Source organism: Haliotis rufescens, unplaced genomic scaffold (assembly GCF_023055435.1).
Source record: "Haliotis rufescens isolate VD_foot unplaced genomic scaffold, xgHalRufe1.0.p SCAF_14, whole genome shotgun sequence".
Lineage (NCBI taxonomy): Eukaryota > Metazoa > Mollusca > Gastropoda > Lepetellida > Haliotidae > Haliotis > Haliotis rufescens.
Window position 1 is genome coordinate 34156568 of NW_025963824.1, and position 13631 is coordinate 34170198.

The 13631-nt window shown below is 44.9% G+C and overlaps 1 protein-coding gene across 1 annotated transcript in view; it reads left to right on the forward strand.

The window, feature by feature from the left end:
- The window catches only part of LOC124121959, a 68420-nt gene that overhangs the window by 32344 nt on the left and 22445 nt on the right, over nucleotides 1-13631 (forward strand). Inside the window, exon 8 of the mRNA XM_048395322.1 lies at nucleotides 12271-12587. Coding sequence (XP_048251279.1) covers nucleotides 12271-12587 — 317 coding nt within the window. The remainder of the gene's footprint in view (nucleotides 1-12270; nucleotides 12588-13631) is intronic.

Genomic DNA, 13631 nt, shown 5'->3' on the forward strand with positions numbered 1-13631 from the left:
AGACACACACAGACACACACACAGACACTCAATCACACAGGCAAACGTGTTGCACTGAGCACACACAGACACTCAATCACACAGGCAAACGTGTTGCACTGAGCACACACACACACACACACACACAGACACACACACAGACACTCAATCACACAGGCAAATGTGTTGCACTGAGCACACACAGACACAGACACACACACAGACACTCAATCACACAGGCAAACGTGTTGCACTGAGCACACACACACACACACAGACACTCAATCACACAGGCAAACGTGTTGCACTGAGCACACACAGACACAGACACACACACAGACACTCAATCACACAGGCAAACGTGTTGCACTGAGCACACACACACACACACACACACACAGACACACACACAGACACTCACACAGACACTCAATCACACAGGCAAACGTGTTGCACTGAGCACACAGACACACAGACACGCACACAGACACACACACAGACACTCAATCACACAGGCAAACGTGTTGCACTGAGCACACACACACACAGACACTCAATCACACAGGCAAACGTGTTGCACTGAGCACACACACACACAGACACGCACACAGACACACACACAGACACTCAATCACACAGGCAAACGTGTTGCACTGAGCACACACACACACAGCCACACACACAGACACTCAATCACACAGGCAAACGTGTTGCACTGAGCACACACACACACAGACACACACACAGACACTTAATCACACAGGCAAACGTGTTGCTCTGAGCACACACAGACACACACACAGACACACACACAGACACTCAATCTCACAGGCAAACGTGTTGCACTGAGCACACACAGACACACACACATACACTCAATCACACAGGCAAACGTGTTGCACTGAGCACACACACACACAGACACACACACAGACACACACACAGACACTCACACAGACACACAGACACACACACACATACACTCACAGGCAAACATGCTGCACTGAGCACACACACACAGACACACACACATACACTCAATCACACAGGCAAACGTGTTGCACTGAGCACACACACACACAGACACACACACAGACACACACACAGACACACACACAGACACACACACAGACACACACACACATACACTCACAGGCAAACATGCTGCACTGAGCACACACACACAGACACACACACAGACACACACACAGACACTCACACAGACACACACACAGACACACACACACATACACTCACAGGCAAACATGCTGCACTGAGCACACACACACAGACACACACACAGACACACACTCACACAGGCAAACATGCTGCACTGTGCACACAGACGCACACACAGGGATATATGTTCTTTATGTTTAGTTTCTTGAAAAACACATGGCAAGAGAAATTTACGAAATGTCTTTTCATAAGAGACGTGGGCCATTTTTAGCCTTTGTTGTAAATTTCACAATGGTTTATCTGAGAAAAAGAAAAATCTTGATATGGCCGTGATGTGAATTTAAACCTAAGTCTAGTTAATCTCTGGACTGTTTACATGTGAAGTGACATACTAAAAGTATTGACTTTTGTGGAGCTTGCTGTGTTGGAGATTGTTGTTAGAGAGCTGCTATTCTTGGAATCGGTATCGGTGACAAAGGCATTGATTTATTGACACTAGTGGCAGCCGCCGGCCGGTCTCAGTGTGTATTGTGTCCTGTGCACCCACTGAACTCCGGATGTTGTTTGTATTTGTGTTGTGTTGTGGGCTAGCCTGGAGGTTGTATTGTGGACTAGCCTGGAGGTTGTGTTGTGGGCTAGCCTGGAGGTTGTATTGTGGACTAGCCTGGAGGTTGTGTTGTGGGCTATCCTGGATGTTGTGTTGTTGACTAGCATCGAGGTTGTGTTGTGGGCTTGCCTGGAGGTTGTGTTGTGGGCTAGCCTGGAGGTTGTATTGTGGACTAGCCTGGAGGTTGTGTGGTGGACTAGCCTGGAGGTTGTGTTGTGGGCTAGCCTGGAGGTTGTATTGTGGACTAGCCTGGAGGTTGTGTTGTGGTCTAGCCTGGAGGTTGTGTTGTGGGCTAGCCTGGAGGTTGTGTTGTGGGCTATCCTGGATGTTGTGTTGTTGACTAGCATCGAGGTTGTGTTGTGGGCTTGCCTGGAGGTTGTGTTGTGGTCTAGCCTGGAGGTTGTGTTGTGGGCTTGCCTGGAGGTTGTGTTGTGGTCTAGCCTGGAGGTTGTGTTGTGGGCTAGCCTGGAGGTTATGTTGTGGACTAGCCTGGAGGTTGTTATGTGGGCTAGCCTGGAGGTTGTGTTGTGGGCTAGCCTGGAGGTTGTGTTGTGGACTAGCCTGGAGGTTGTGTTGTGGGCTAGCCTGGAGGTTATGTTGTGGACTAGCCTGGAGGTAGTGTTGTGGGCTAACCTGGAGGTTGTGTTGTGGGCTAGCCTGGAGGTAGTGTTGTGGGCTAGCCTGGAGGTTGTTATGTGGGCTAGCCTGGAGGTTGTGTTGTGGAATAGCCTGGAGGTAGTGTTGTGGACTAGCCTTGAGGTAGTGTTGTGGGCTAGCCTTGAGGTAGTGTTGTGAGCTAGCCTTGAGGTAGTGTTGTGGGCTAGCCTTGAGGTAGTGTTGTGGGCTAGCCTGGAGGTTGTGTTGTGGGCTAGCCTGGAGGTTGTGTTGTGGTCTAGCCTGGAGGTTGTGTTGTGGACTAGCCTGGAGGTTGTGTTGTGGGCTAGCCTGGAGGTAGTGTTGTGGGCTAGCCTGGAGGACTAGCCTTGGGGTTGTGTTGTGGACTAGCCTGGAGGTTGTGTTGTGGTCTAGTCTGGAGGTTGTGTTGTGGTCTAGCCTGGAGGTTGTGTTGTGTACCTGAAGGACTGGTCGTCTCGGAGTCAGCATATTTTGTTTTCTCTATAAAATAATTTTCAAATTACATAAACAATAAAAATAAAAAAGAAATAGATACGTGGATTTTCTGAAATCTTATTTTTGCTAAAAATTGTCAAAATATATTTTTAAAATAATTTGTTGAACATAACTTTCATATGTATAAACAGTAGGATTAGACGTTTCGAATGATGTATAACATAGCAGCCATGATGTTTTACAAGGAGATAATTTCCTTGATAAATGTAGACTTCATCTAACACACAAGAGTCTCTGGGAACTCGGTGTCACAGCAGTAACTGACTAGTGTTGAAAGAGTTGGAGAGGTCTGACTGAGAGCATCCATGATGCAGTCGGATGGCCTTACAGCCCGGACTTGTACAAGCCACCATGCATGCAGGGACACACGGCCTGAATAGTTTATTGCTTTTATGGGTTTGCTTGCATTGACCCCAGCACGTTTGAATACATCACACCATGTGACTTTGTGATCTGTTCTCCGTGCAGACATCTCTTCCTGGTGTCTGCCTCACTCATCCCAGTCCTGCACCATGACAGTGGAATATATTCATTTTATGAAAAAAACCAATGTGCATATGTATACAAAAGCAAGTCTAGCCAGTTCTAGCTAGCTCTATTAAATCAGCATCGGGGAAAATTATTTGTTTAATCTTAGAGTCGAGAAGGGTATTGTGTAATATAAGATTTCAAAGACTAAATGTTGGTCTACACTGATCCCTGACGTGTCATTTATACACAAAGAAGCCTTGCTCGGAATCAGGGAGACTATGGCAGACTAGCACCTCACACCTGCTAAGATTTATTGATCAGTTGAACTAATAATGCTGTGATCTACAGCTGATAAAGGTATACATCTACGTCCTAGACAATTTATACTGTGTTTGGAGCCAGGTGTTTGGGGTATACATCTATGTCCTAGACAATCAATACTGAGTGTGGAGCTAGGTGTGTTGGGGTATACCTCTATGTCCTAGACAGTCAATACTGTGTGTGGAGCTAGGTGTGTTGGGGTATACATCTATGTCCTAGACAGTCAATACTGTGTGTGGAGCCAGGTGTGTTGGGGTATACATCTATGTCCTAGACAGTCAATACTGTGTTTGGAGCCAGGTGTTTGGGGTATACATCTATGTCCTAGACAGTCAATACTGTGTGTGGAGCCAGGTGTGTTGGGGTATACATCTATGTCCTAGACAGTCAATACTGTGTGTGGAGCTGGGTGTGTTGGGGTATACATCTATGTCCTAGACAGTCAATACTGTGTGTGGAGCTGGGTGTGTTGGGGTATACATCTATGTCCTAGACAGTCAATACTGTGTGTGGAGCCAGGTGTGTTGGGGTATACATCTATGTCCTAGACAGTCAATACTGTGTGTGGAGCTGGGTGTGTTGGGGTATACCTCTATGTCCTAGACAGTCAATACTGTGTGTGGAGCTGGGTGTGTTGGGGTATACATCTACGTCCTAGTCAGTCAATACTGTGTGTGGAGCCAGGTGTGTTGGGATGTTCGCACCAGGCTGCCTGTTGTGGAGGGCCAGAGCCTGACCTGGCCAGGGTTATGTGGGGTCAGTCACAACATTAGACCAGTCCACTGTAACACTGTTGCACTGTATCAGACACTGACCTGGCCAGGGTTATGTTGGGTCAGGAACAACATTAGACCAGTCCACTGTAACACTGTTGCACTGTATCAGACACTGACCTGGCCAGGGTTATGTGGGGTCAGTCACAACATTAGACCAGTCCACTGTAACACTGTTGCACTGTATCAGACACTGACCTGGCCAGGGTTATGTGGGGTCAGGAACAACATTAGACCAGTCCACTGTAACACTGTTGCACTGTATCAGACACTGACCTGGCCAGGGTTATGTGGGGTCAGGAACAACATTAGACCAGTCCACTGTAACACTGTTGCACTGTATCAGACACTGACCTGGCCAGGGTTATGTGGGGTCAGTCACAACATTAGACCAGTCCACTGTAACACTGTTGCACTGTATCAGACACTGACCTGGCCAGGGTTATGTGGGGTCAGGAACAACATTAGACCAGTCCACTGTAACACTGTTGCACTGTATCATACACTGACATGGCCAGGGTTATGTGGGGTCAGGAACAACATTAGACCAGTCCACTGTAACACTTTTGCACTGTATCAGACACTGACCTGGCCAGGGTTATGTGGGGTCAGGAACAACATTAGACCAGTCCACTGTAACACTTTTGCACTGTATCAGACACTGACATGGCCAGGGTTATGTGGGGTCAGTCACAACATTAGACCAGTCCACTGTAACACTGTTGCACTGTATCAGACACTGACCTGGCCAGGGTTATGTGGGGTCAGGAACAACATTAGACCAGTCCACTGTAACACTTTTGCACTGTATCAGACACTGACATGGCCAGGGTTATGTGGGGTCAGGAACAACATTAGACCAGTCCACTGTAACACTGTTGCACTGTATCAGACACTGACCTGGCCAGGGTTATGTGGGGTCAGGAACAACATTAGACCAGTCCACTGTAACACTTTTGCACTGTATCAGACACTGACATGGCCAGGGTTATGTGGGGTCAGTCACAACATTAGACCAGTCCACTGTAACACTGTTGCACTGTATCAGACACTGACATGGCCAGGGTTATGTGGGGTCAGTCACAACATTAGACCAGTCCACTGTAACACTGTTGCACTGTATCAGACACTGACATTGCCAGGGTTATGTGGGACCATGAACAACATGAGACCAGTCCACTGTAACACTGTTGCACTGTATCAGACACTGACCTGGCCAGGGTTATGTGGGGTCAGGAACAACATTAGACCAGTCCACTGTAACACTGTTGCACTGTATCAGACACTGACATGGCCAGGGTTATGTGGGGTCAGTCACAACATTAGACCAGTCCACTGTAACACTGTTGCACTGTATCAGACACTGACCTGGCCAGGGTTATGTGGGGTCAGTCACAACATTAGACCAGTCCACTGTAACACTGTTGCACTGTATCAGACACTGACATGGCCAGGGTTATGTGGGGTCAGTCACAACATTAGACCAGTCCACTGTAACACTGTTGCACTGTATCAGACACTGACATGGCAAGGGTTATGAGGGGCCACGAAGAAAATGAGACCAGTCCACTGTAAGACTGTTGCACTGTATCAGACACTGACCTGGCCAGGGTTATGTGGGGTCAGTCACAACATTAGACCAGTCCACTGTAACACTGTTGCACTGTATCATACACTGACCTGGCCAGGGTTATGTGGGGTCAGGAACAACATTAGACCAGTCCACTGTAACACTGTTGCACTGTATCATACACTGACCTGGCAACGTGTGATATCAACACAGCTCTTTTCAACATATATAACACCAGAGTGTTTACGTATTACACTCCCTGGTGTTGTATAGCACCCTTGTGTTTGGAAGTCCATCCCATTGTTACGTATCACAGGCAACCGATCCATGCATGTCGTTATGGTGTGTATATATGCTGCTATGGTGTGTATATATATGCTGCTATGGTGTGTATACATGCTGCTATGGTGTGTATATATGCTGCTATGGTGTGTATACATGCTGCTATGGTGTGTATATATGCTGCTATGGTGTGTATACATGCTGCTATGGTGTGTATATATGCTGCTATGGTGTGTATATATATGCTGCTATGGTGGGTATACATGCTGCTATGGTGTGTATACATGCTGCTATGGTGTGTATATATGCTGCTATGGTGTGTATATATGCTGCTATGGTGTGTATATATATGCTGCTATGGTGTGTATATATGCTGCTATGGTGTGTATATATGCTGTTATGGTGTGTATACATGCTGCTATGGTGTGTATATATGCTGCTATGGTGTGTATATATATGCTGCTATGGTGTGTATATATGCTGCTATGGTGTGTATATATATGCTGCTATGGTGTGTATATACATGATATATGCTGTTATGGTGTGTATACATGCTGCTATGGTGTGTATATATATGCTGCTATGGTGTGTATATATGCTGCTATGGTGTGTATACATGCTGCTATGGTGTGTATACATGCTGCTATGGTGTGTATACATGCTGCTATGGTGTGTATATATGCTGCTATGGTGTGTGTATATATGCTGCTATGGTGTGTATATATGCTGCTATGGTGTGTATACATGCTGCTATGGTGTGTATATATGCTGCTATGGTGTGTATACATGCTGCTATGGTGTGTATATATGCTGCTATGGTGTATATATATGCTGCTATGGTGTGTATATATGCTGCTATGGTGTGTATATATATGCTGCTATGGTGTGTATACATGCTGCTATGGTGTGTATATATGCTGCTATGGTGTGTACATATGCTGCTATGGTGTGTATATATATGCTGCTATGGTGTGTATACATGCTGCTATGGTGTGTATATATGCTGCTATGGTGTGTATATATGCTGCTATGGTGTGTATATATGCTGCTATGGTGTGTATATATGCTGCTATGGTGTGTATATATGCTGCTATAGTGTGTATATATGCTGCTATCGTGTGTATATATGCTGCTATGGTGTGTATATATTCTGCTATGGTGTGTATATATGCTGCTATGGTGTGTATACATGCTGCTATGGTGTGTATATATGCTGCTATGGTGTGTACATATGCTGCTATGGTGTGTATATATATGCTGCTATGGTGTGTATACATGCTGCTATGGTGTGTATATATATGCTGCTATGGTGTGTATATATGCTGCTATGGTGTGTATATATGCTGCTATGGTGTGTGTATATATGCTGCTATGGTCATGATGGTGTGTATATATGCTGCTATAGTGTGTATATATGCTGCTATCGTGTGTATATATGCTGCTATGGTGTGTATATATGCTGCTATGGTGTGTATATATGCTGCTATGGTGTGTGTATATATGCTGCTATGGTGTGTATATATGCTGCTATAGTGTGTATATATGCTGCTATCGTGTGTATATATGCTGCTATGGTGTGTATATATGCTGCTATGGTGTGTATATATGCTGCTATGGTGTATATATGCTGCTATGGTGTGTATATATATATGCTGCTATGGTGTGTATATATGCTGCTATGGTGTGTATATATGCTGCTATGGTGTGTATACATGCTGCTATGGTGTGTATATATGCTGCTATGGTGTGTATATATGCTGCTATGGTGTGTATACATGCTGCTATGGTGTGTATATATATGCTGCTATGGTGTGTATATATGCTGCTATGGTGTGTATATATGCTGCTATGGTGTGTATACATGCTGCTATGGTGTGTATATATGCTGCTATGGTGGGTAAATATGCTGCTATGGTGTGTATATATGCTGCTATGGTGTGTATATATGCTGCTATGGTGTGTATATATGCTGCTATAGTGTATATATGATGCTATGGTGTGTATATATATGCTGCTATGGTGTGTATATATGCTGCTATGGTGTGTATATATGCTGCTAAGGTGTGTATACATGCTGCTATGGTGTGTATATATGCTGCTATGGTGTGTATACATGCTGCTATGGTGTGTATATATGCTGCTATGGTGTGTATATATGCTGCTATTGTGGGTAAGCTAGCTGATACACAAGAAGGTTGGCCTGGGAGGTGGGGCTGCCCCAGTAGGAGTCGACATGAATGAACCGAGAGGTTCCCATGGAGAGGCCAGGCTTCACATGCTTCTAGGTCAGAATGTCACATTACTTCCACAAGATGAGATTGGTTTGATTAGAACAGAATATACCCCCCTGGCCCCAGTTAGAAGCAGTTCTGAGAATCCCTAATTGACAGCCCTTCCATGAATGTGCTCTGGAGGTACAGCGCCTTGTCTGTGGGTATTTCTTCCCTTGTTGGTCGTTACAGTGATGTGTGTTAGACTAATTACTAGCTACTTGTTTTACAAATGAGTCGACCATTAAACTGTAACTGTGATTTTTTGTTTCTTAACACTGTTCCATGACGGATATTGTGACACACATGTGAGGGAGCTAACTGTCACCACACTCAGCATTAATATTTCACCACAGCCATGGACACCGAGTCTCTTTGTGATGGCAACTGCTGCGGGAAGCAGAGGGTGGCTGTCATAGCGACACACTCTGCCTGTAGACTTGCTCAAGTCTCTCAGCAATAATTATTAGTTTAAATCATAATTTCTAGATGATGTAAATAAGCACAAGTTTTCCCTATAAGAGAGTGGATTCCCCTGTACTGTCCACATGTCTAGACTTGCCTATCAGGAGCATAGAATTACTACACATCCATGGACTTTTCTTTCAGTACAGCCTTGGAGCAAGGCTAGTCTACCTGGTCCGCAACTCATTGTACGCACAATCAACTACTTATTACATTTCCATGTCCAGCTATCTCACTAGCAGTTCGGCTCTCATTGACCATAAGTTCATGACAGTTAAAGTAATTGCTATGTTTAGATCTTCCTTTATCTGATGAGGGTACAGGCCATTCTAGTTCTAACAACTATTCATGTGAATCCTGTAACAGCAGATGGGAAATATGAAATGTGAAATGCTTACTGCTTCACATTTTTAAAATAATTTTGATGAAAAAGCTTATATTTGATTTTGTCCATTTTTGTAACATTATGAGTGGTGTAACAATATGCTGATACAGTAGTGTATCCCGATACGAGGCCCAGGACACAACTGACCCGTGAAGAACTGGGGTAGAATAGGTCTTCAGCAACTCATTTTTAGAGGCAACTAACTGGATCAGGTGGTCAGACTCGCTGACTTGGTTGATGCATGTCATCGTATCTCAATTGCATAGATTGATGCTCATGTTGTCAGTCACTGGATTTCTGGTCCAGTCTCGATTTTCTACCGACCACCGTCATACAGCTGGAATATTGCTGAGTGTGGCGTTAAACAACAAAAAAAGGAACAAAACAATACATTGATTTACAACCCCTGGACATTAATAGCATCCTGTTCACAGTGTCCTCTCCTACAATATCTCTCTGATATTTAAAACAAATGATTTAGGATTATAAATCACAATCATTTGCTGCAAACTAGGGGCTGAATAGCAGCCTCTGAGCAAGTGTAGATAAACCCTGAGCTATCAAAAACCCACTTGACAGATACACCTGCATGCCCAAGCTCCCCCCCAGCGTGTGACACCTTTGTTACACTCTCGGTAACGTCGCTGCCACCAATGTGGACGCAGCCATTAAAAGAATATTGAAATTTGCCCTCTAACCCCAAATGTAGCACCGTTTATACCTTTGTTTATGTCTTTGGGAATACCATCATATTTCATTTTGAAAAGGTTTACAACTGACCATGGTTTCCAGAGGAATTTACTTTGTTGTTTTAATAATCAGATTGGTTCGAGATTGCAAACTAACGGAAAATCAACCAACTTCTCCCTTAGATTCTTACTATATCAATAACATGATAGTTTTAATGAAACAGAATTTCAAATAATTTAGCAGTGTATTCGGCGTCACGACAGTCGTCACTTGTTTGTAAACATAACGGTTTTTCGGTTGCTAGTTCAACTCCAAGCATGGTTGTGGCCACCTATCACAGTGGGGAGTTATGACTGGTGGCAGCGAAAGTATAGAGAGCTCCGCGAACGGGCTGTCGCTGTGAGGAGCTTGCTGCATCCCCTGTGACCACGGGACCATTCAGATTCAGTGTGGCAAATTTTCTTAGCCTATGGCCTTTTCTTTGTAAATTCCTTGAGACATGCACGTGATGTTGATGACCATTAGAGGCCGACAGGGACAGAGAGGGTCGGGCATGCTTCACTGATTACAAGCAGAACAGTGATGACTTGAGAGTAGTGATGGAGGGGCTGTCAGTGTGTTGCCGATGTTCACGGCTCAGTACCTGAATACACTGATGGAATGTGAAGATATCAATAGGAACATGTCACTCTGGGTTTGTCAGCATCATACCCGTCCTGTCCTAGTGGGTTTCAACAAGGTGGTAAACATCCGACACCTGCATCACTTCAGGTTCTCTTCCCTCCTCATGGGGGGGCATGGGTGGCCCAGTGGTCCAAGAAACCTATGATTGTGGGTTTGAATCCCAGTTCACCCCGGTTATTTTTCTAGGTTTGTCAGCACCATGCCCGTGCTCTTGGGTAAACGTCTGAGACCTGCATCACTTCGGGCTTTCCTCCCACATTAAGCTGACACGCCGTGATATAACTGGAATAATGTTAAAAGCGGCGTTAAACCCAACTCACTTACTCACTCCCTCCTCAGGGCGGTCGGGTAGCCTAGTGGTTAAAGCGTTCGCTCGTCACGCCGAAGACCCGGGTTCGATTCCCGACATGGGTACAATGTGTGAAGCCCATTTTTGGTGTCCCCCGCCATGATATTGCTGGAATATTGCTAAAAGCGGCGTTAAACACAACTCACTCACTCACTCCCTGCTCATGACGACATACCATGAGACAACTGAAATGCCGATCAGTGAGGTGCCCGACCCAACTCACTAAGTGTTATAAGGCTCCAATTCATGACGATGTTGCCTTGGGTATAGTTCCTTACAAGTTTGAAAATAACAAAAGATGTGAAACTATGTTTCTAATGTTATATCTACTCATTGGTTTAGTATCTACTGAACAAAAAAAGTTAGGAATATTTTTGGGATGTTTTTATGAAATTGTGTGCCCAGCCTCACTACAGAAAAAAACACCGAATTTTTCATGATCCTCAACTGTTTCGCTCAGCCAAGAAGCTCCTGAAATGAATATTTAGGAACCTACGTCTTTAGGGAGCAACAGATATCTCAAACAGATATTGTCACCAGTCATCATTACATTTAGGTTGCCAAGATTGTCATAGGGGGGCACGGGTGGCCCAGTCGTCAAAGGCGCCGCGATTCGCTGTGCAGAGTTGCGTCCCTTGGGCACGCCAGAAACCTATGATTGTGGGTTTGAATCCCAGTTCGCCCCGATTATGTTTCTAGGTTTGTCAGCACCATACCCGTGCTCGTGGGTTTCACCGAAGTGGTAAACGTCTGAGACCTGCATCACTTCTGGCTTTCCTCCCACTTAAAGCTGACACGCAGCGATATAACTGGAATACTGTAAAAAGCGGCGTTAAACCCAACTCACTCACTCACTCACTTAAGATTGTCATAGATTTAAGTCGCACTTGGCCACCGAAATGATGGCTACTCAGAGTCCACCCTCATCCTCTATGTGTCCTTGGTTGATGCATGTCATCGTATCCCAATGGCGTGGATCGATGCTCATGATATCAATCACTGGATTGTCTGGTCGAGACCCGATAATTTACAGACCGCTGAAATATTGATGAGTGCGGCATTAAACAACAAACCAACCAACCAACCTCACTCAATGTGTCAATTATTCTTTCAGACTCAAAACAGGAATCAAAAAGTGCCCGGAAACGGCGGAAACGGCGAGAGCTTGCCAACAAGGCGGCGGAGGTGGAGTTGGCCGAGATCAGCCTGGAGCAGCAGATGCTGAAAGAGTTGAGTCTCAAACCCAAACAGGGCCTCGCTGGAAGTCAGGAGGCGAGCTCCAGCAAGTCACAGAAGAGTTCCAAACAAGGGGGAATAATCTCAGAGCCAGCTGTGGTCCAGGAGGCCAAGAAAGATGGCGGAGGAGGAGGCGGGAAGAAGTCAAAGCAGCCAATTGCATTTGATATCGGAGCCATGATCACGGCTCTGGAGGTGAGGGGCGTGGCACACTAAGCAAGATTAATCACAGGAGTTTTTAATTTCTACTTATTTCCGACCTGGATCACAGGCTGCCTCTGTTTGATGGCTCGTGTAGAGCCGAGTTTCCCCAAAGGTCTCGTGATATCATGATACATACCGTATTTCACTTAATAAGCACCCAGGGCGCTCTCAAAATTAGAAATAGGGGTATCTTATTAGAATATTATTTTGGTGAAAAAAAACAGAGTTGAAAGATACATTTCGTGGTTTATGCTGACAGCCTGAAAGGTTTATGGACGACAGATATATTTTTCTAGGATTTAATTGCCCATGATTAAGGTTGCATGTATCACACGAGTGCGTATTATACACGAATGAATAAGTCTTGTGAACATTGATGAATTGGAAGGGATGCTCATTTGGATTGTTCACTAGCCAATATATTAGCTAATATCGCCGTGGGCGCTTATTAGAGCGGGGCGCTTATTACGTCGAATACGGTACTTATTGATATTGCGGAATATCCAAAATAATGAGCAAAAAAATAATAATGAAATTCAGCCCATATTTACCCCAAACTATGTATAATATGCACACTCTACTGTTCCGTTACATTTGACAGTGCAGGTTGCACAATGAACTGCAAACAATGCTTACATTCAGTTATTGTATAATGTAATATCACCCTGTTATGGCGATATAACATGTCTATAATTTTGAATAATGCCCTGTAATGGCACTATATTGTAAGGTGTACTCTTGATGTGAGAGAATCCCACGACACATCTTTAACTGTCCAAACTGAAATGTCTCACTAACTATCAGAAACTCCCATGTCCCAATCATTAACAAGGTCTTCACGGGGTGGCCCAGTCGTCTCAGGCGTAGTGATTCGCTGTGCAGAGTTGTGCACGCCAGAAACCTATGATTGTGGGTTCGAATCCCGGTTCGCCCCGATTATGTTACTAAGTTTGTCAGCACCATACCCGTGCTCGTGGTTTTCACCGAAGTGGTAAACGTCTGAGACCTGCATCACTTTGGGCTTTCCTCCCACAT